A 25,005-nucleotide genomic window follows, 5' to 3' on the forward strand; every position below is an offset into this window, starting at 1 on the left:
TAAAAAGTACATACCCATTCACCTGGCCAAAACAATATATCAAATATTTAGGTGTAAAGATAGGAAGATCGGATAGAGACCTTTTTCAACAGAATATTCCCCCCCTAATTGCCTCAGTAGAAACCATCATGAAATCATGGAGGGACTCGTATGTGTCGTGGATGGGAAGGAAAAATTTACTGAAGAGCCTAATCTTACCCAAGTTCATATATATCTTCCAAATGCTCCCTATAACCATCCCCAAATCGTATCTTCTTAAAATTAATACATTATTCCGCAGATATGTTTGGAAAAAGCAGAAGCCCCGATTAGCATACAGGACATTAACATTAAACAAATCGAGGGGTGGGATGGGTGCACCAGACATAGTAAGGTACTACCAAGCGACAATGCTTACCAGAGTGGTAGACCTGTTGCGGTCTCCTAACAATAAGCAGTGGATTGAGGTGGAGGAAGCACTAGCACCTTATTCCCTGAGATCCATCCTTTTGGCATATCCTTGTAAAAACATAAACAAAAATTTACCTAATATACACACCAAAGCTACCTTAAAATTATGGAAGGGATTGGTGAAAACTCTAGTTCCCCCTTTGTCCCCCTTACTCAAGTTGGCAGATATAATGCCACACGCATCTTATTCCCGAGACAATGATCTAATCAAACCCGGTTCCCTGGCAAATGTAGCGGTTGATGAACTCTTAACGGACGGGGCACTCCCCTCCTTTCAGGAACTGAAGAAGCAACCAGGGCTTTCCAACTTGACCTTTATACAATTCGGCTCTATAAGAGACTCCTTGGCACAGTATCTTTTAGGAGCAGACGTTACCCGCCCACTGACTGCATTTGAGACTCTCTGTGCAACAAAGGATAAACCCAAAAAGATAATGTCGTCTATTTACCAGATTTTAAATATAACTGACTGTTGCCTCAAAAGAGCCTATATAACACATTGGGAAAAGGATTTGGGATACAAGTTTACCCCAAATCAAATATCACACATTTATAATTCTTCTCATGGCCCATCACAATGCGTTAGAACACAAGAGAATTCTTTTAAAATTGTCGCCAGATGGTATATTACACCACAGCAGAACACTTATTGGCAGACGGGGTCTTCTACTAGATGCTGGAGATGCTGTGACTCGGAGGGAACATACTTACATATGTGGTGGTCCTGTCCACCCCTGCTGCAGTTCTGGCGACTAGTAGAGGATTATATCGGGGAAATTGTGGGCAAAAAGCTTACATTGACACCGGAGATAGTGCTCTTAAATTTTTTGTCACCGACTGGACATAAGAATACTGCTCTGTTGACTCAACACATTCTTTCAGCAGCGAAACTTTTGATACCTATGAACTGGAAGACAACTACCACTCCATCTATATCCCAATTGCAAGAGAAGGTAGATATGCTATATCAAGTAGCCAAACTGGCTGCCTTGGTGAATGGCTCACTTTCAGCTTTTGAAAGAGTATGGCACCCATGGACCCGATTCAGATCCATTAGTAGAAGTTGATAAGGCTATAGTGGCCTCCTTGCTCGGCTTTATCAGAGTGGACGAAACCCTTGTTGCCTAGTGTTCCCCTCTCCCCCCCCTCCCCTTACTTCCCCTATATTCCACCCCTATCTCCCAACTTCTCCCTTTCATTACTTGACCTCCTGTCCCTTTACTCCCTATACTGTTTTTTTTTTTCTTTTCTTCTTTTTTGTTCTTCTTCATCTTTGTTTGAAATCATGGCATATGTGATGTAGCAGGGGCGTGTGGATGGGAAGAACCCAGATTTGAACCCAGATAATCTTGCTACTGGAAGTTCCTTTAAGGCTGTTGTTGTCCTTAAACCTCTATATATCAATAGTTTTTGCCATGAATTGATATTTCAAACCATCTGTTTAACTCCCGAAAAGTGGAATTTGTAGGTTACCGTATATAATAATTTTGTAAGCTACTTTGTTGATTGCTTTCTTTCGGATGTAACTTGCAGATTTCAATAAATAAAACATTAAAACAAACAGAAAAGATCAATGTACTGTACATAAAAATTAATATCCCATGGAGGTCTGGATTTGGAATGATATTCTAAAGCAAAGTGGAAAATGAAATTACATGCTGATCCAACTTCAGTGGAAAAGCCTCAAGACAAGGAAATGATGCCCAACAGTGTAAATGCTCTCATCCCTAGTGGTAAAGTAGGATTAGCCAATGTCTACAACCCACAGAAGTTGTTAAGGTAGTGAAGCTCATTCAGGATGGTACATCAATGCTAGCTGTGGCGCGAAGGGTAGCTGTGTTTGTCAGCACAGTGTCCAGAGCACGGAGCAGATATCAAGAGTCAGGCCATTACACCAGGAGATGTGGAGTGGGCAGTAGGAGGGCAACAACCCAGCAGCAGGACCGCTACCTCCTCCTTTGTGCAAGGAGGAACAGGAGGAGCAGTGCCAGAGTCCTGCAAAATGACCTCCAGCAGGCCACTAACATCCATGAGTCTGCTCAAACTGTCAGAAACAAACTCCATAAGAGTTGTATGTGGGCCCATCCTCCAATGCTATGTTGCACCCACAGACTGTCCAGAAGTTGACTGATGCTTTAATTCAGGTCTGGGAGGAGATCCCTCAGAAGAACATCCACGGCCTCATCAGGACCATGCCCAGGCGTTGTAAGGAGGTAAATATATGCAAGAAAAGGAGACATACTATACACCAGGGATCACCAAACAATACAAATAGTATCAAAAAATGCTTTATTTAAGTAGTCTTAGAAAAACCACACACACCAACAAATAATTAAAAACAATTAAAACAGGACAAAAAAAGCCCCAATGAGATGTTATATACCCCCAGGACACAATCCGGTCAATCCCATATGGAACCTATACATAGTAGGTTAGACACTGAATGGTTAGGAAACACAATGAGAAGGATACTTATACATGCATAGGAAAAAACTAAACCACTTAAATTACAAACTTTCACAATACGAGAGTAGATCCCCAAAGGCCTAGGGAGGAGAAATTCCTCCAATAGCAGACTTTACATAGAAAACTGAAAAATGGCTAACAAGGCAGCAGTGCTGATTCTAACACCCTGATGTGGTAACCAGCCACTAAAGTGGTTTTTCTAAGACTATTTGAATAAAGAATATTTTTATACTAATTGTATTGTTTGGTGATCCCTGGTGTATACTATGTCTCCTTTTCTTGCATATATTTGACTCTTTTTGAAATACTCCAGGTCGATACACCATAGCTTATGGATATGTGATGGTGCCCTCCACCCCTCTTCTCTCTCTGCGTTGTAAGGAGGTGATACAGGCACGTGGAAGCCACACACACTACTGAGCATCATTTCCTCGTCTTGAGACATTTCCACTGAAGTTGGATCAGCTTGTAATTTGATTTTAACTTTGATTTTGAGTATCATTCCAAATCCAGACCTCCGTAGGATATTCATTTTGATTTACATTAATCATTTTTATGTTTTATTGTTCTCAACGCATTCCACTATGTAATGAATAAAGATTTGCAACTGGAATATTTCATTTAGTGATATCTAGAATGTGGTATTATAGTGTTCTCTTAATTTTTTTGAACAGTGTATATTGCCTAAAATACAAAGGAAATGTGTCATCTTTAGCTTTAGACCTTTTAGAGTTCATTTCATTGTCAATTTGATTAACTGTTCACAATAACAGTATTTTCAACCTTGAGAGCCCAAACTTTTACATGACTCTGCATATGGTAATACATAGATAAAGGCCTGCTACAGACTCCCAAATTACTCTGTAAACTATGAAATGTAAGAAATCTATTCATATCCGTTATGAAACCAATGTTGGCCTATATAAGTCCATTCCAAAATTAACTGTATGCATGATATACAGTTAAATGAAATATTCGTACAGTGACAGAGTCTTCGCGATTTGGGCTCTGCACATCACTATTTTTAGTTAACATGAAATAACTGTGATGCAACTGAAGTGTAGACTTTCATGTTTAATTAAAAGGAATGAACAAAAATATTCTGTGAAACATTTAAGAACTGCAACCATTTTTCGACAAATCTGCCTCTTTTCAGGGGCTCAAAAGTGACTGAACAAATTAATTTTATCATAAATAATAAAATATTAATTTTTAATACTTTGTGGATAATGCTTTGCAGGCAATGACTGCCTGAAGGTTGAAAGCCATGGACGTCACCAAACACTGGGTTTTCTCCTTTGTGATGCTTTGCCAGGCCTTTACTGCAGCTGACTTCAGTTGTTGCTTGTTTGTGGGTCTTTCTGCCTTAATTTTTGTCTTAAACATCTGAAAAGCGGCTCAATGGGGTTGAGATTAGAGATGGGCGAACCCGAACAGTAAAGTTCGGCGTCCGTACCAAACACCTACTGTTCAGGCACGGACACCAAACACGAACTTCAGCAGGAAGTCTGTGTGTTACTGTTCGGTTTCAGCTGCCTGAACACCGGGTGTTTGTCGAGCTGTCATGTGCATGACAGCGCGGCAAACACCACTTCTGATCTGCAGAAAAATTATCCCTGCCGGTCAGAGAGCCACGGTTCCCACGCTGTCAAAACACAGGGTGAGCCCCCAGCTGTGATCGGAGATATAAAGTTTACGTTCGGTCACTGGTGTCAGCGGATAGGACTACCGCTCTCATCATCCGACACCTGCAGCCGCTATTAACAATGAGGAGGCGCGGCGGATGGGAGTATTCATCAGCCGTTCAGCGCTGTAAATAAATAACTAAAAAAAAAAAAAAAAAAACGGAGTGGGTCCCCCTGTATTTTTGATAACCAGCTAGGCAAAACTTACAGCTGGAGGCTGCAACCCTCAGCTGTCAGCTTCAACAAGGCTGGTTATCAAAAATAGAGGGGTCCCCATGCTGTCTTTCTTTTAATTACTTAAATAAATAAATAATTAAAAAATGGGGCGTGGGGGCCCCCATTTTTGACAAACAGCCTTGCTATAGCAGACAGCTGGGGACTGGTATTCTCAGACTGGTAAGGGGCCATGGATATTGGCCCCCTGGCCTAAAAATAGCAGCCTGCAGCTGCTCAGAAAAGGCACATCTATTAGATGCACCAATTCTGGCACTTTGCCTGGCTATTCCCACTTGCTCTGTAGCGGTGGCGAGTGGGGTTCATATTTGTGGGGCTGATGTCACCTTTGTATTGTCAGGTGACATCAAGCCCACTGATTAGTAAGACACCTCTCCATTACTAATCCTATATGCTATAGTTGTATTGTAAATAAACATAGCCAGAATGAAGTCCTTTAATAGAAATAAAACAAAACACATTTTTATTTAAAAACAACAAACACAGTGTGAGGTAGCGCTGTCATTTAAGTAGGGGTTACTCGCTTGCAGCCACAAAACCAGATCCGGCACGGGTTTTCCATAAAACAAGCATAGTCCATGCGGTTTATTCAACATCATAAACCCACAGCAGCAACAAAACTTCATAAAAACAGCAAAGCGTCCATGACAGAGCTTCACTCTGTAAACCCTGTGTTCACACAGGTTGTACAATGTCCAGCATACAGGCTCTCTTAGCCTCACTTATCTCACCCACGTCCGGGTTTCCTCATGGCTGCTTCAGCTTACTGCAGACGTTCATTCCCTCCCCTGGGAACTCTCAGACACGTGCAGCCATTCACCTCAGCCACTTCACAGGCTGTTAGCCAGGAAGCTCCATCTCAGTGGGACCTTCCACACTGGACCAACCGGGTCCCAGCATTCACCACCTGTGATCTACCCTAGCCACCATATATGGTCCGTAGCCACACCCACCGGGTCACATGGCTATGACCTCATCACAGATCCTTCACATACTCACAGTCTTTTACTATAGTGTACTAAACACCCCCCCGGGTGGGTTTGTAGGTAACTAGGCTCGGACACAGTGGTCACTACACCACAACAGTTACACTCACCTAACGCCTAATTCCACCAAAGCCCTCGATCTCTTGTAATAAAACAAAAATAAAAAAAACAACATTATACCATACCTGTCTGTTGTTCTGTCCCATGCCGTAATCCATGTCTGAGTTATAAACAGTTTTCAACCTGGAAAGTGCCAAGATGCGACCGTCCAGGCTGAGAACCACTGGTGAATGAGCTGCTGGGAATGCGGCGTCAGTGACCGGTGGTGACATTATAGAGGTTACCTCAGGTCACTGAGGCTCTGTTCCCAGCCGGGCTGAACTGCCGTGACCTCAGTGAGGTCTACGCTAGCACCGTGAGAGTATCGCCTGTATGTAGCAGAGCTGATCGGACAACTGCAGATTCTAGTCTCCCATGAAGACTACAGAAGCATGCAAAAAGTAAAAAAAAATGTTTTTAAAAATATTTAAAAAATATAAAAGTTCAAATCACAGACTGTAAGCTTGCGAGCAGGGCCCTCACTCCTCTTGTTATTTGTTATAATCTACTGTATGTGATTATTGTTATGCTGTAATGTCTATTGTCTGTACAAATCCCCTCTGAAATGTAAAGTGCTGCGGAATATGTCGGCGCTATAAAAATAAAATTTATTATTATTATTAAATCACCCCCCTTTCGCCGCATTCAAAGTAAAACAATAAAAAAAAATCAAACATACACATATTTGGTATCACCGCATTCAGAATTTCCCCATGAATCAATATAAAAAAAGAATTAACAACTGTGGAACTGCACTTTTTTGAAATTTCACCGCATTTGGAATTTTTTCCCGTTTCCACATGATATGTTAAAACCAATCGTGTCGTTCAAAAGTACAACCCGTCCCGCAAAAAACAAGCCATTTTGACAGAAAATTAAAAAAGTTATGGCTCTGGGAAGAAGGGGGCAAAAAAACGAAAATGCAAAAACAAAAATACCTCCGGGGATTAAGGGGTTAAAGAGCTGTAATTCCTAAACCATTACACCAATTACCGTATATACTCGAATATAAGCCGAGATTTTCAGCCCATTTTTTGGGGCTGAAAGTCCCTCTCTCGGTTTATATTCGAGTCATATACATTAGGGGGTCAGAGAGGGAGTGGGGCGGGGGTGTCAGGTCATACTTACCCGTCCTGGCGCTGTCTCTGCAGCCCCCAGCTTCTCCGTCATCTCCCTTCCGCGGTCACATGGTACTGCTCATTAAACTCATGAATATGCGCATATTCATGAGTTTAAATGAGCGGTACCACGTGACCGCTGAAGGCAGGAAGGGAGACCGTGGGAGAACGGGGCTGCAGAGACCGCGCCAGGACGGATAAGTATAGCGAAATTCACCTGTCCGGGGTCCATCGCTGCTTGCTGTCTGGCACGTCATCTGTCAGTGACGTTCAGACAGTAGAGGGCACGGTGACGTGGTTAGTGCACGCCGTGCCCCCGCAGTCTGAACGTCACTGACAGATGACGTGCCAGACAGCAACAAGCAGCGATGGACCCCGGACAGGTGAATATCTCAGGTGCCATCAGTGACACCGGCACCTGGCCCCCAGCGACAGAGAGGTGAGTATGTCATTTTTTTATTTTTAAATGCAGCAGCTGCGGCAGCACATGAGGGCATAATCTATGGCATCTTATGGGGGCAGCATATAGGGGCATAATCTATGGTGCATCTTATGGGGGCAGCATATGGGGGCATAATCTATGGAGCATCTTATGGGGGCAGCATATGGGGGCATAATCTATGGAGCATCTTATGGGGGCAGCATATGGGGGCATAATCTATGGGGCATCTTATGTGGGCAGCATATGGGGGCATAATCTATGGAGCATCTTATGGGGCAGCATATGGGGGCAGTATATGGGGGCATAATCTATGGAGCATCTTATGGGGCCATAACCTTTATTGTGCAGCATATGGGGCATTTATTCTATGGAACATCTTATGGGTCCATTATTAACCTTTGTGCAGCATAATATGGGGTGTATTTTGTATGGAGCATCTTATGGGGTTATCATGAACTGTATGGAGCATTATGTGGGGCTCCTGATTCAATATGGATATTCAAAAACATTTAACCTACTGATGTCTCAATTAATTTTACTTTTATTGTTATCTATTTTTATTTTTTAAATTCACCAGTAGCTGCTGCATTTTCCACCCTAGGCTTATACTCGAGTCAATAAGTTTTCCCAGTTTTTTGTGGCAAAATTAGGGGGATCGGCTTATACTCAGGTCGGCTTATACTCGAGTATATACGGTAGGTGAGAATACCAACAAATTGAATCTGAGAGTCTGCACTTTAAATCCACATTGCTTATACAACTGTATTTTAAATATGTTTTGGCAAACAGCTAAAATGCCAAAACTTGTATCATTGTCCAAATATTTCTGGACCTAACTATTGTAAATCAATTTGGACAATTACGGTATCAAATTAAACATTTTTGTAAATTAACTATTTTATTCCTCCAATAAAATATTTTTCTTTTAAACCATATTGTTTTTTAATCAGTCTACATAGACAGTATACTGTACATAGATACGGTAATACAAAAAATACCACCTTATTAAAAATCTACAAGAACAATTTAGCAGTCATGCAACCAAAAACAAATATCTTGAAGAAAGTATTTTAAGAGAGTACTGTCATTTTCAGCAGATGTCAGATGAATGTATGACAACCATCTAACCAGCCTGCAGATAGGGCAATCTACGTGTAGGCTGAGAAGATGCCTGGTCACACACACACAGCTTCACGAGAATTACTGAATAGCTGTAACCAGAAGACATTAGACATGGCAGAATTCACATTTAGTATTTTGTGTTCTTCATTTTTCAGTTAAAAAAATATTCAAATAGATAAACGTATTAACCATTGAATTCCAAATTTTATATTTACACATAATGTATGACCCAAAGAACTGTAAAGTCTATACAGAAAAACAGAACTGTAACTACAATACAACATGGTCTTCAAGGGTAGACATTCACTTCAACATGGAAAAATCTATTGCTAAATCATTATTGGCAATCAAACAGATCCCTGAATCAACAAGATACTTGATTTATTATAATTATCATAAGTATGGCACATGGAGTCCAGGTGGTCCCAAGCTATAGACCTCCCTACATTTTGCGTGCCACTCTAGAGTCATTCTCATCTAAAAGCAATAGACTTTCAACCAATGGATAGCAATACTTTCAAACATGTTCTTTAGAATTTCTGTACATGGATACATCCATACATTATTGAGTCACCTACATTACAGAAAAATTAGAACAATTAATCAGAATTGAGTGGTGTGGTCGTTATTCTATTTGTAATGCACAAGTCTACTTTAAAGCATTCAAAGAAAAACTAGATGCTAAGCATGTTTGCAAACTCTCATGTATAGAAGATATTCAAACCCTCTGCATAACGATCAGACGTGGTAGTCAGACAGTGAGGCAATAGAAGCAATTGAAGTTTATCATCCTGCCATAGGACGCATCTTGTAGTTGATTTTTACAGTTGGGAGCACATTTTGCTCTAAAATTTTCTAAGATCCTGCAAATTAACTATTTCAGCAACTCATTTATGGCCTCTAGTCCTGGGAGGCAGAAAAACAGTCTCACAACATTATGGATCCTTCACCATGTTTGACTGTAGGTTACATATTTCTTTATAGCCTTCATTTAGTCAATAAATATAGCGTTATGCAGAAATGACTTGCCGAAGGGCCCTCATTTAATTTTTGTCGATAGGACGTTTTCCAAGAAGAAAAGTGGTTTGTCTATGTAATTTTAGCAAAGATCAGTAGTTACTTTTAATTATTTTTAAGCAGTGGGGTCCTACTTGGCCTTAGCTCATATAGCCCTGCTTTTTTTACTGTGTGTTTTAAGAGTGGAAACCATCGCTCCTGATGTCTCCAGTTCAGCCGTAAGATCATTAAACACTGCACGTGGTTGCATTGTCCCATTTTGATCCAACTATCAGAGAGTCTTCTCATCAATGCTCCTAATTCTACCATATCCTGGAAGAGCCTAAACTGTTCAATGAGTCGCAAGCTTCTTAATAACAATATTGCAACTACTGAAGGCAGCATTGCCAAGGACTCTGGAGACAGTATTGCAACCTAAACACCAATTCTACTTGGTGATAGTAGCATTTATGGCCTGTTCAGACAGCTCTCGTCTTTGACATTGTGAACAAGAAATAGGGAATTCAGCCTTTTTAACGAGTAACTGTAGTTTTAAATTTTTACTTCATAAATCCATAGTACACGTGAAAATAAGCAACATTATATTAAATCTTATCAAAGAAATCTGCTTCTTTTTCAGCCACAATTGATCAGTCATTATCAAAATTCTCAATTTTGAGGTAAAATATGTATTCAGTGAAGACACAGACTTTCCCATTACTTAGATAAGAGATGGCGGCTGCTACTGATACAATTCTATACAGAAGTGATGAGGAGGAGGGAGCAGCTTCTCACTCCTCACATCTACATAGAATTGTATCAGTAGCCACTGCCATCTCCTATCTCAGTAATGGGAAAGTCTGTGTCTTCACTGAATACAGATTTTACCTCAGAATTGAGTATTTGATAATGGTGTCTACACCGCCCAATGGTATAAAATTCTGTGAAGCAAATGTGGTGTCAATATGATCACGGCACATCTAAATTAATTCATTGGGGGGTGTGGTTTGTAAAATTAGGTTACCTATGGCGGGTTCCTGCTGTTCTGGCACCTCAGGGTCTCTGCCAATATGACATGACACCCTCAAACCATTCCAGCAAAATCTGAACTCCAAAATGGCGCTTCTTCCCTTTTGAGCTTTGCACTGTGCCTCAAAAGTAGTATTCCCCCATATATGGGGTATCAGTGCAACAAATTTTGTGGTCCATTTTCTCCTGCTATCCTTGTAAAATGAAAAAATTTGGGACTAAAAACATTTTTGTGGGAAAAAAATATTTTTTAAAATTTTCACAGAGAAACGTAAAATCATGTGAGCACCTGTGTGTTCAAGCTGCTCACTACATGCCTAAATAAAATCCTAGACGGGTCCAGTTCCCTAAATGGGGTCACTTGTGTGAGGTTTCCATTGTTTAGGCACATCAGGGTCTCTCCAAACGGGACATGGCATCCACTAATGATACCAGCAAATTTTACATTAAAACATTCAAATGACGCTTCTTCCCTTCCAAGTCTTGCCGTGCATCCAAACAGTAGATTTCCCCCACATATGGGGTATCAGCATACTCAGAAAAAATTGACAAACATATTTTGGGGTCCATTTTCTCTGTTACCCTTGTGAAAATAGAAAAATTAGGTCTAAAAGAACATTTTGTTGAAAAATTCAAATTTCTATTTTCACGACTCTACATTATAAACTTCTTTAAAGCATCTGGGGGTTCAAGGTGCTTGCCATACATCTAGATACATTCCTTGAGGGGACAAGTTGCCAAAATGAGGTCACTTGTGGTGGCAAAGTGGTCAAAAATTGTGAATTACACAAAATCCATAAAAATGTTTTTTCAATTTTTTAAAATTGATGGCCAACTCAGAGAATGGGTTTGACTTTTAAAACATTTGCCAATAAGCTGTTCAAAGGCGCTATTTCTCTCTTGCCGATGACTCTTCAGAGAAGGAACCCACTAATGTATTATTGATACACATTATATAGTGTGAAGACATAGCAATGTATCTTAATTAACCAGATGACTATTATTTCAGTAGGCCCAGGGACATGAACTAGAGTTCATGTCAGAATGACTGTTGACCCTTATTATCATTGATTTAATGTTCAATGGCTGACATTATTGCTATTGTATCTGTCCTTGTATTGCAGTCCTAGTATTGTTTTACTATCTTTGGGAAACAAGGGCACAATCTTTGAACATTTGTTAATAAGTTGATGACCCATTTGTGCTCTGCAATATGAAGGACATTCTATGCATGTTGTTGGAACACTTCAGCAATGAGGGATGGTCCCCTACCACCTTACCCCAAGCCTGTGGTGAAATGCCTAAATGCCTGTGTTCAGAGAGACAGAGAATGAGAGACAGAGCAAGAGAGACAGCCCGAAATTCTGCCAAGACATCCAAACATCCAGGGGATCCTACAGGACTGCTACCAATACATCATGGCTCCATCACGAGGCACACAGATCTATAATTCTACAGGAAACAACCTAGGGGACCTTAGGCCCGGCTGAAAGAATGCAGATCTGCTCCATTGACTATCGCTAAACCATGGATATGTTTGGAGAAAGCCAGGATTGGGACCCACCGGTCGCCTGGTTCCATGGGGATGTTCAGAGAAGCCAGATTGTGACCCAAGGGTCAACTAGCCTTGTACCTCAATAAACTGTCATCTTCTTAAGCTTGTTGTTACCTCCTCTCTGTGTGTGTGCCACAGGTGGAGTAGTCAACCCTTGAAGATGAAGCCAGGTTGTGTCCCTCCAGTCAACTGGCCTTGTACCTGAATGGACTGTCATCTTCCTATGTTTGTAATTAGCTCCTCTCTGTATGCATACCACAGGTGGGGTAGTTGACCTTGGGAGCTCTGAAGAAACAGCTGCCATTATTCTGGCGAGTCAGCAGAAGGGTGACACTCTGTAATGTGCACCATCTTGGGGTATTTTGCTGGGTCTGTTCCACGTGTTATCTGCCTGTTTTGAGGTTCAATAAAGCATTGCCACACTGTTCTACCCTCACCCTGTGTTGTTGGAGTAACATTATGCCCACGTTAAGGGGAGATCGGGCGTGCGGTGGGATGATCCCTGGGCCATGCGGTTTCAGCTAACGGACCTGGGCACCCGCCGACTCCCTCATGACTCCACATATAGTTTCAGTGGAACTATGGTTCAGCCGATAACTAACTCTCCTGACTATCCTTGGGTAAGCATTCCTGTGCTTTCTATTAGAGTGCTACTGCCAAACTCCTTTCAGATCATCAAACAAATTTAAATATTAGACAAAGATAACACAAGTAAAACAGTATTTAATTGAAGGTCTTTGTTATTAAGGGAAAAAGAAATCCAAATTACTTAAAAAATTTTAAAAAAATTAACTGTGTTTTCTCACATCTTTAGAAAGCGGAGTTCAAATTCCCTAGCCACATCCAGGCTTGATTACTGCCACACCTATTCTCAATTAGAAAATCACTTAAATAGCACCTGCCTGACAAAGTGAAATAGACCAAAAGATCCTAAAAGGCTAGATATCAGCCAAAGTAATTCTAGAACAAATTAGAAACAAATAAATTCAAATTTAGCAGCCTGGAAAGGGTTATAAAGATTTGGGACTCCAGAAAATCACAGTGAGATCCATTATCTACAAATGGTGAAAATGTGAAACAGTGGTGAACCTTCCCAGGAGTGGCTGGCTGTCCAAAGTTACCCCAAGAGTGCAGCAACGACTCATTCAAAAGGTCACAAAAGACCCCACAACATCATCCAAAGAACTGCAGGCCTCACTTGCTTCACTTAAGGTCAGTGTTCATGATTTTACCATAGAAAGAGAGTGGGCAAAAATGGCCTGCAAGGCAGAGTTCCAAGACGAAAACCACTGCTGAGCAATAAGAAGATAAAGGTTCGTCTCAGTTTTGCCAGAAAACATCTTGATGATCCCCAAGACTTTTGGGAGACTAGTCTGTGAACTGACAAGACAAAAGTTGAACTTTTTGGAAGGTGTATGTCCCATTACATATGGCATAGAAGTAACACAGCATTTCAGAAAAGGAACATCATACCAACAAGTAAAATATAGTGGTGGTAGTGTGATGCTCTGGGGCTGTTTTGCTGCTTCACGACCTGGAACACCTGCTGTGCAAATGGAACCATGAATTCTGCGGTCTACCAACAGATCCTGAAGGAGACTGTCCGGCCAGCTGTTCGTGACCTCAAGCTGAAGTACACTTGAGTTATGCAGCAGGACAATGATCCAAAACACACCAGCAAGTCAACCTCTGAATAAACAAAATTAAGACTTTGAAGGAGCCTAGTCAAAGTCCTGATCTTAATCTGATTAAGATGCTGTGGCATGACCTTAAAAAGGTGGTTTATGCTCAGAAACCCTGGAATGTGATTGAATTATAACAATTCTGCAACCATGAGTGGGCCAAAATTTCTCCAGAGCGTTGTAAAAGACTCATTGCAATTATCGCACACGTTTGATAGCAGTTGTTGCTGCTAATGGTGGCACAACCAGTTATTAGGTTTAGGGAGGGCAATCACTTTTTCTCAGAGAGTACTGTACGTTTGAATTTATTTTTCCCTTAATAATAAAGACCTTCATTTAAAAACTGCATTTTGTGTTTACTTGCCTTATCTTTGTCTAATATTTAAATCTGGTTGGTGATCTGAAACATTTAAGTGTGACAAACATGCAGAAGAATAGGAAATCAGGAAGGGGGGCAAAGACTTTTTCATACCACTGCATATAAGAGCTTTCATCCGAAATGCAGGCCATAACTTTTAAGTAACAGGAAAATTAATTTATATAGTAGGTAAAGTCTGGCTCAGATTTTAGTGAAATGGGATTTCAGGAATAAATGGCATACAGCAAATCTTAGCGATACTAAAGCTATGCTTCAGTGGATTACGAAATATGTCATGGAACAACTAAAATATTATTAGAAGAAAATGGGAGTATTAATTTACCAGAACAAGACTTTAAATGAATCATGAAACAAACACCTGTACTGGAGGAAAAAAGTCCCCATTGGTAACAATGAGGGGAAATTAAAGTGACTGGGATTTGGGATAGATTTGGCTGACTTGTATGGAAACGTTGCAGATAGGTGCACTGATACCAGCTGTGAAGCACAGTAAAAAGGCAGGGAGCCGATGTAAAACAATATAGTGTATTTTCACAATGATTCATTCAGTTTCCTGATACGGCTTGGAACGCACATTACTGAAGAGTCGGAGCTACTGTAATGACTTGGCTGCGAGAGCTCCAGTAGTAATATTATGGTGCCACTGGCCTCTGAAGACTAAGGCAAAGATAACACCCTTAAACAAAGGGTATTTTCGACAAAGACATTTCCTGTGCTTTCTAGAAATATGGAACAAAATGAGGCCAAAGGGTGAACTCAAACAATGTCCTATGGCCACGTTCACAAGTCCAATATTTGGTCAGTATTTGTAAGCCAAAACTAGGAGCGGAACCATCAGAGGAAAAGTATAATAGAAACATGTCACCACTTCTGTATTCATCACCCTCTCCTGGTTTTGGTTTACAAATACTGATATAAAATACTGACCAAATACTGAATGTGTGAACGTGGCCTAATGGAAAAGTCTGTTCAGAAAACATGATAGAAAATGGATATTGAACAAATATATATTTCTACGTGAAGGCAAGGGATTTGCTAAAAAACTTAGAAAAGATTGTTGATAAGACCTACAAAAAATGAAATCTTACTACATAGTCTACATGGATAATTAAAAGCAAGCTATAAAAAAGAGATTGAAATATACGGTAAATCCATGGCACAGCCTTTCAGTGTTCTCTGTGAGAGAGCCACTGTCTCATGTGGAGGCAATCTCACTGTCAAAGATTGGGGGACGGCATTCCAAACACTGAACCTACTGACCACCAATAGGATCTGTCAGAGGACAGTATGGAAGATGCTATGCCCATTACATGGTTGTCTGAATGCGTAATGGGGTCTTAACAGCAGGGATTGCAGGATATATATTTGCATATAATCAGGAAACTAAAGAGAGCTCCTTTACGGGACAACAAGTCTTTTGCTGTTCTATCCAACCCTCTTCATTTTACAAAGTTTATAGATAGGGTACAGAAACATCTGAAGTCACCAACAACCAGACTTATGCCTCGCAATGAAATTACAGGGTGCTAACCCTTCAAGCAATGGCTTAAAACATCACTGCGCCAAAATAAAGCAAGTAAACATTATACAGCTCTGGCAAAAGTTAAGAGACCACTGCACAGTATTATAAAAATCAGCTTATCTACATGTCTGACAGCCATTCCATTTCAGTGTCAGTTGAATTCCAACCAGAGTACACCTCATTCTACTTAATGTGCTTCTGATTAGATGATCACCTGAACCAAATCTTATTTAACGAAGGAAAGTATAAAAAACCCTGCTGTGGTGTTCACAATCCTCTTGCAATAGGACAAGCTGGATGGCAAAATAAGTGCTAGTAATATCCCAAATGTAATAGGAATGAAAAAATAACTTAACAATGCCAAAGGAGTTGAAAGGAAAAGTCTTGAGTGAGGAAAAGAAGGGCTCAATTCTGGCTTTACTAGCACAGGGATACAGCGAGCGACATGTTGCCTCCATCCTTAAAATTTCTAAGACGGCAGTCCATTACAACAAGGTCAAGCAGCAGACATTGGGGACAACAAAGCTACAGACCGACAGAGGGCGAAAACGACTCTCCACTGACCGGGATGACCGTCATCTTATTCGAATGTCACTCAGCAACCACAAGATGACATCAAGTGACCTACAAAAGGAATGGCAAATGGCAGCTGGGGTGAAATGCATGGCAAGAACAGTTCGTAACAGGCTCCTAGAGGCAGTGCTTAAGTCATGTAAAGGCTAGAAAAAAAGCCTTTCATCAATGAGAAGCAAAGGAGAACCAGGCTGAAGTTTGCCAAAGACCATAAGGATTGGACCATAGAGGACTGGAGTAAGGTATTCTTCTCTGATGAGTCTAATTTTCAGCTTTGCCCAACACCTGGTCATCTAATGGTTAGACGGAGACCTGGAGAGGAGTACAATGCACAGTGTCTTGCACCCACTGTGAAATTTGGTGGAAGATCGATGATGATCTGAGGATGCTTTAGCAATGCTGGAATTGGGCAGGTTAATCTTTGTGAAGGACGTATGAATCAAGCTGCATACAAGGTTATCCTGGAAAAACAGTTGATTCCTTCTGCTCAGGCAATGTCCCCCAACTCTGAGGACTGTTTTTTTTTCCAGCAGGACAATGCGCCATGCCACACAGCTAGGTCAATCAATGTGTGGATGAAGGACCACCACATAAAATCCCTGTCATGGCCAGCCCAATCTCCAGACCCGAACACCTTTGAAACCCTCTGGAATGTAATCAAGAAGATGATGGAGAGTCACAAGCCATCAAACAAAGAAGAACTGCTTAAATTTTTGTACCAGGAGTGGCAAAAGGTCACCCAAAAAGTGTGAAAGACTGGTGGAAAGCATGCCAAGACGCATGAAAGCTATGATTAAAAATCATGGTTATTCCACAAAATATTGATTTCTGAACTCTTCCTGTGTTAAAACATTAGTATTGGTGTTTCGAAATGATTATGAACTTGTTTTCTTAGAATTATTTGAGGTCTGCAAGCATTGCATTTTTTTGCTATTTTGACCATTTCTCATTTTCTGAAAATAAATACAAAATTTAATGCTTGGAAATTTGAAAGACATGTTATCAGTTGTTTATAGAATAAAAGAACAATTTACATTTTACTCAAAAATATACCTATAAAGAGAAAAATCAGACAAACTGAAAATTTTGCAGTGGTCTCTTAATTTTTGCCAGAGCTGTATATGGATCCTATTGATGAGGTTGTCTGGGATATAAAACATTTGGGAAATGTAATTGAATGAAAAATAACCAATACTCTCTATTTAGTCCTCCGTACTTTCAGACTGATGCCCTGGTGATCCCTGAGTCTTAGTTTAATTATCTGCAACAATGACATGCAGTACATCCATATGACCGCTGCAATCAACTACTGGCCATAGATGTCATGTTAGCATATACGGCAGAAGACTGCTGGAGTCAAGGATAGGCAGTGGAAAATAAAAAAAATTAGTCCGATAGTGTAACGCAAAAACACTTAAGGGGGTATTCCCATCTCCAAGATCATATCACAATATGTAATAGATGTAACAATAATAATATCAGCAAATATCTCCAATTAGAAATGTAGTATAGTTCTTATGATTTATGCTTCTTTCCTCATGTGCAGGCATTGCAGGACCTAAGGTATCCATGGTTACGACCACTGATCTAGTGACAGTTAGCTAGTTGCTAGTGGTCGTAACCATGGATACCCAAGGTCCTGCAATGCCTGCATATAAGGAAAGAAACATAAATCATAAGAACTATACTACATTTCTAATTGGAGGTATTTGCTGATATTATTATTATTACACCTACTACAGATTGGGATAGGATCTTGGAGATGGCAATACCCTTTTAATCACAGATCTTCGGATGATGCAGACTTGTACAAATTCATCAGTCTCTTCATGTAACTACAAACAAACTAATTTTCACGTCTCCTTGTTATTGTTTATGATGAAGATAGTTCTTAATGACATTGGCTGTAAGTTTGATGTCGCCGTCGTGCTGCAGAACAAATTCAGAGCCAATCAGATGACTCATAGCTAGTATTGCAATATGATGGGTAGAGTTGAGAGACTTTGGTCGGATCGGGTTTCGTGAAACCCGAATGAAACAAAATTTGATTCGGATGAAACTGGTCCGACTAGGGCAAAAAAAAGTCGGAGTTTCGTCCGAAACTCGACCCCAATGCAAGTCAATGGGGAATAAAAGTCGGCATTGAGTGGATGAATGTCATCCGCTCAATGCCGACTTTTATTTCCCATTGACTTGCATTGGGGTCGGGTTTCGGACGAAACTCCGACTTTTTTTTTGCCCTAGTCGGACCAGTTTCATTCGAATCAAATTTTGTTTCATTCAGGTTTCACGAAACCCGATCCGACCAAAGTCGCTCAACTCTAATGATGGGTAATGATTTTTGGCCACAATACTTCCATGAAGACCACTTCTGGACAGACTTCTCCAAAAGGTGGATAGGTGTAGTTGGGTCCCATTGGTTGTTGCCAGTTCTTAGCACTACTGGATTTGAAGGGATGTAATCATTAAGTGTCTTTCATTTGCTGCATTAATTTTCCTTGGCCATCCACTGCATCCGTGGTCCTTAATGCTGAGAAGTACAGGCAGTTCTTTATCTGTCATGCAACAACATCAGGGACACGTATGATTGACTTCAAATGTATTCTGCAGCAGTACACCGACCCCAAACATATCGCCAATATAAGCATAAGGCCGGGGTCACACTTGCAAGTGTGATAGGAGAACCTCACGCAAGTCTCTCGGATTAGTACTAGGCACTTGGACCGGAGTGTGAGGCTGCATAGAAATACATGCAGCCACACACTTCAGTCCTGAGTGCCGGCGAAAGTGCCAGGTATTGATGAGCGAGTTTCTCGCATCACAGTCGCAAGTGTGACCCCGGCCTATAGAAGAAGAAGGAGTCCTGGAAGTGATGATGTGTCCCCACAGAGACTTGATCTCAACATTTTGGAGTTTGTCTGGGATTACATGAAAAGACAGAAGGATTTACCCAACACTACCTTCACAGAACTGTGGAAGATTCTCCAAGATGACTAAAACAATATCCCAGATGAGTTTCTTCAAATGGATCCTGTTTTCAAGGCAAATATTGATTATGATTTAGATTTCTCTTTTGTTTGTTCACTAACTGATAAAAATAAATTAAAAACACTTTTTTTGTTTTAAAGCATTCACACTTTTCGGCACTTTTTATATTAGTTTTAATATTTCATAAAGAATGGATGCTTTATATGGAAAAAAAAAGCACAAGCCCGTCTGAACTTTTAAATTCCTATTTTGCATCTGTTTTCTCTCAGAAAGGAAATGTAACATCAACTGTTATTCACTGTCCTATTAAGGGAATAGAAGAATCCAGGATATCTATAAACAGAAAGATAGTGAGGAAACACTTAGCTAACCTAAATGTATTCAAGTCTCCAGGTCCAGATGAATTACACCCCAGAGTACTGAAGGAGATAGCAGAAGAAATTTTTGAACCCCTCTCCATAATCTTTGAAAATTCTTGGAGAACAGGAGAAGTGCCAGAAGACTGGAGAAGAGCAAATGTTGTTCCTATCTTCAAAAAGGGGAAGAAGGTGGACCCAGGCAACTATAGGCCGGTGAGTCTGACTTCTATACCAGGAAAGATCTTTGAACAAATTATTAAACAACATGTATGTCAATACCTGGATAAGAATGAAGTGATTAAACAGAGTCAGCATGGGTTTGTAACTAATAAGTCATGTCAGACTAATTTAATTTCCTTCTATGATGGTATTACTGATTGGGTGGATCAAGGAAATGCTGTAGATATAGTATATCTTGACTTCAGCAAAGCATTTGACAAAGTCTCTCATACAATCCTTATTGAAAAAATGACTAAGTATGGAATGGACAAGGCAACTGTTAGGTGGATTCATAACTGGCTTAGTGATCGGACCCAAAGAGTGGTCGTAAATGGCTGCACATCCAGTTGGAAGAATGTCTCAAGTGGGGTACCACAGGGCTCTGTCCTGGGCCCTGTATTGTTCAACATCTTTATCAACGATTTAGATGAAGGAATTGAGGGTAAACTGATTAAATTTGCTGATGACACAAAGCTAGGAGGGATAGCTAATACTAGAGAAGAGAGAGAGAGGATTCAAAAATATTTAAATAAACTGGAGAAGTGGGCAGCAACTAACAGAATGGTTTTTAACAGGGAGAAATGCAAAGTACTACATCTGGGCAATAAAAATGAAAAAAGCATATATAGAATGGGAGGAATAGGGCTAAGTGACAGCACATGTGAAAAAGACTTGGGTATACTAATAGATCACAGACTGAATATGAGTCAACAGTGTGATGCAGCAGCAAAAAAGGCAAATGCAATTCTAGGATGTATTAACAGAAGCATACAGTCTAGATCACGTGAAGTAATTATTTCCCTCTACTCCTCTTTGGTCAGACCTCATCTGGAATATTGTGTCCAATTTTGGGCACCACATTTTAAAAAAGACATCAACAAACTGGAGCAAGTTCAGAAAAGAGCGACCAGAATGGTGACCGGTCTGCAAACCCTGTCTTATGAGGAAAGGTTGCAGGATTTGGGAATGTTTAGTTTGCAAAAGAGAAGACTGAGAGGAGACTTAATAGCTGTCTACAAATATCTAAAGGGCTGTCACATTGTAGAAGGATCAACTTTATTCTCATTTGCACAAGGAAAGACTAGAAGCAATGGGATGAAGCTGAATGGGAGGAGACACAGATTAGATATTAGAAAAAACGTTTTGACAGTTAGAGTGATCAATGAGTGGAACAGGCTGCCACGAGAAGTGGTGAGTTCTCCTTCAATGGAAGTCTTCAAACAGAGGCTGGACAGACATCTAACTGGGATGATTTAGCGAATCCTGCTTTGAGCAGGGGGTTGGACCAGATGGCCCAGGAGGTCCCTTCCAACTCTACGATTCTATGATTCTATGATTCTATGACATCACAAGTGCAGTGAAGTAAACAAAAGGCCCCCGAAAAGCACCAAAGCATCAGCGCTAGAGAAGCAGGAGATTCTATAGGTGAGAATTGATTTTTATTTTTTTATTAAATCAAACTTCTTCTTGCTACACATTTATTGTAAAATTCCAGACAAGCCGTTTAGTCTTTTAAACATTGAGCAAAATGAGTTTTCTTCTAGAGCTGTCAATAGGTAAATGTCTAATCCTTACACGCAGAGTGTCCAACTGTAGGCGGCATTTTCTTCCTTATGGAGAAAGCTATTTTGCAGACATTTTTCCCCCAGAAAACATTACCCTGCACATTTCCCACCAGCTGGATCTGCACAGTGAAAATCAGGACCTTCTGAGCCAAGAAATATATATTGTTTTATATATAAAATGCACACATGCATTTATAGACAACAAACTGATGCCAATAGCAAATACAGTTAGAATCAGAATATTGTTTTGAATAATTAAAATAGTTTAAACAGATAAAATTATCCATATAATGCACATTTCCATTTTAGTGAAAAAACCCCAGTACTTACTGCTGTGAAGGCTAGCAGTTCTTCTTCTGTTAACTTGTGCACTGGATTATTCTTCTGTAAATCAATGCTGTGAAGAAAAATAAAAATAATCAGTGTTTGATGTCTGACATATAATACAATACTATTGGTCGCAGGGTAACCAATGCAGAGCAGTTCATGAGGCTGACTAAGGGGACGTCTCTCAGCACAATTTGACTGTTCAAACCAAGCACAGCCGTTCAGTCCTCCCTCGGCATGGACTAAGAGTTTAGGATACCTTCCCATTTACTTGCTATCCATCTCCTCTCTTCTTTTTTTGACAAACAGTTCTGGTCAACTCTCAAAACCATGAGGGGCAATATCTCTGACCCCTTCCCAGCTATTAACATCAATCAATAGCTGTTTGTTTAGCCTTTGCTGGTTTGAAGTTATAGGGGGTCCCTACGTTATTTTTTCTTCTGGGGTCCCCGTAAATTTAGCAAAAATGCTTAGTAAACAGCTGCAAACTGTTATTAATAGCCTGGGATACTTATGTGTATTGTCCCTTGTCCCAGATTATTAACCTCAGCCCCAGCAATTGGCTTTCCCTTTGCTGGTTATGAAAACTGCACGAGAGCCCACACTGTTTTTTTATTTAATTCTTTAATTATTTTACACAGGAGTTACACAGCTGATGCTGAATACAACTCCCATCATTGTATCCTGGTCGCGCTGATCTGAGCGAGAGCAAGAGACAATGTTGAGAGCTGCCTTCAGCTGCCGAGTACAAGTGTGCATAGAGCACACTACAGTTACCTATACGATTCAATATGTACATACGGGTGCTACAACCTCTAGATGATAAGGAATGCGACAAATAGGAGAGAAAGAATGACATAATGATGAGCACACCTGCAGATACGTAACAATCTAGTCAAGCTTTATTGGCAAAAAGAGGACATACATATAAAAACATATAAGACTATACAACATATCCCAAACCCTATTGCTTTATATAGTTCAACTGAACGGAATAAACAATTTTCTCTCCTTCTATATACTGCCTTCAGCAGCCGGCGCCTGGGAGCAGCACGAACTGTACTGCTTGTTCCCAGTATGTGCCGGTATGTATCACGCTGATAGCACACGGATGTGATCCACGTGTCATTAGTGTGCACCACACATTTTGATTGTGCTGCGCAAAAAAAACCTGACACGTCTGCAGGATTTTCATACAGACACATGGTCCATGTGAAAAACCTGACATATGCCATTAATAATAAATAGTAATATTAATCATGTGGAAGAAAAGTGATTCCGGCAGCTAAACAATAAAGGGTTATTTACAGTTAGAGCAGTAAGACTGTGGAATGCCCAAACACAGGAAGAAGTAATGGCAGACACTAGAACAGATGTTAAAAAAGGTCTGGACAATTTCCTTGATACACACAACATTGCGGGTTATAGCTAAATTAATGACGAAATGTACAATTGTTGATGAAAGGCTGAACTTGATGGTCCTGGGTCTTTTTTCAACCTACGTAACTATGTAACTATATGTTATTATGTATGCATCACCATTAAATACAATGGGTATGCGAGGATCCGTATTTGCAGCCCTTAAAAAACGAAGTACATATGGCCACAGAAAATGGACGTGTGAAGGGGCCTGCAGCTGCTGATATGTTAAGGGCTCGCTCACACTGCCATATATTCTTTCATACAAGAGAAATGGGCCGATTATGCAAATGACACTCAGCTCAAGCTACATCACTTGTATGGAGAACGTAATTTCTCCATTGTCTGTGAACATATATCAGACTGTACTGGGATGACATCCAAGTGCAGTTCAGCGTTTCACATGTACTGAGAGACTTGTATGGGTGAGCGTAAGACTAATATCGGACACACCAGTACATTCCCATAAGTTCCCTTATGCTGAATGGGAATGAGAAAATAATGACAGATTTGCACTGCCCCATAGTATAACATTGGGCCGAGTGCTATCTGATAAAGCATCGGATAGGACTCGGCCGTGTTAGGCTACTTTCACACATCAGGTTTTCGGCGTCAGGCGCGATGCAGCGTCGTGCCGGAACGCCAGATCCGGCAAATGTTTTGTAAAACCGGATGTGACGGATCCGGTTTTCTGCCGGATCCGTCTTTTTCTTGACAGACAAAATCGGATCCGTCTCATCCGGTTCATCCGTTTTTCTATCCGTTTTTCGACGGATTACGCCGGATCCGGTTTTTAAAATTGACCCTTGTGGCCTTCCGAACGGGATTGGCTACTGGAAAACTATATATAGTGTGTTCCTACAGCCCTTCTTTGACAGGTTGTAGAGGAGAAAGTGCAGGTTGGAGAGAAGAGCAAGTTACTGGCGAAGATGGATGTTGTCATTGGAAATATTTTGAAGAATTTGGCGGATTTTATAGCGGAGGCGAATCGTTTGAGGGTGATTGTTCTGGAGAAGGAGAGAGCGAGACAGCAGCGCATCAGGCATCGTAGACGACGTTTGTGGATCCACCCCATCACAGCCAAGAGAATGACGCGTGGGGTCTATTCTACACTCTGCATGGACCTTCGACGAAACCCGGATAAATTTTTTGGATATGTTAGGATGAAAATGGAGAATTTTGATTACTTGGTGGAGCGCATTGCACACCTCATAAGAAAAGCGGACACCTATTGCCGCTTCTCTGTTTCACCCGCAGAGCGTCTGATGGTGACTTTAAGGTAAGCCACATTTATTGGATGTGATCGCATCAGAGCACACTTTCACTGCAATCTTGTTGGTGGTAGTTTGTATCTCCAAGTGTTATAGCTCAGTTTTGGTATGTAATGCTGTGATTTAAAACTAATTTATTGTTTTTTAATTCCCCACAGATTTCTTGCAACTGGAGAATCCCTTTCGTCACTGCATTTCCAGTACAGCCTCGGGATTTCCACCATATCTGGAATAGTGAAGTACACATGCTGTGCACTGTGGGACTCCTTAGCTGAAGAGTTTTTACCAGAGCCCACAACAGAGAGGTGGATTGAAATTGCTGACAAGTTTCAACAGATATGTCAGTTTCCCAACTGCTTGGGCGCTGTGGACGGGAAACATATCCGCATTGTAAAGCCAGCTGGATCGGGATCGGAATATTTCAATTACAAGAAATATTTTTCAATTGTCCTCATGGCCATCGCTGACGCGGAATACAAATTTATTGCGGTTGATATTGGGGCCTATGGCCGCTCCAAT

General features: G+C 40.7%; 1 protein-coding gene across 2 annotated transcripts in view; it reads right to left on the bottom strand.

Moving 5' to 3' along the window:
- TTC27 (tetratricopeptide repeat domain 27) overlaps window positions 1-25,005 on the bottom strand; it is a 635,517-nt gene that overhangs the window by 297,725 nt on the left and 312,787 nt on the right. For both annotated transcript variants that reach the window (XM_073557610.1, XM_073557609.1), the window contains one exon: window positions 21,800-21,866. In XM_073557610.1, coding sequence (XP_073413711.1) covers window positions 21,800-21,866 — 67 coding nt within the window. The remainder of the gene's footprint in view (window positions 1-21,799; window positions 21,867-25,005) is intronic.

This window comes from Dendrobates tinctorius, unplaced genomic scaffold (genome assembly GCF_039654945.1).
Source record: "Dendrobates tinctorius isolate UK_male_01 unplaced genomic scaffold, ASM3965494v1 ptg000250l, whole genome shotgun sequence".
Classification (NCBI taxonomy): Eukaryota; Metazoa; Chordata; class Amphibia; order Anura; family Dendrobatidae; genus Dendrobates; species Dendrobates tinctorius.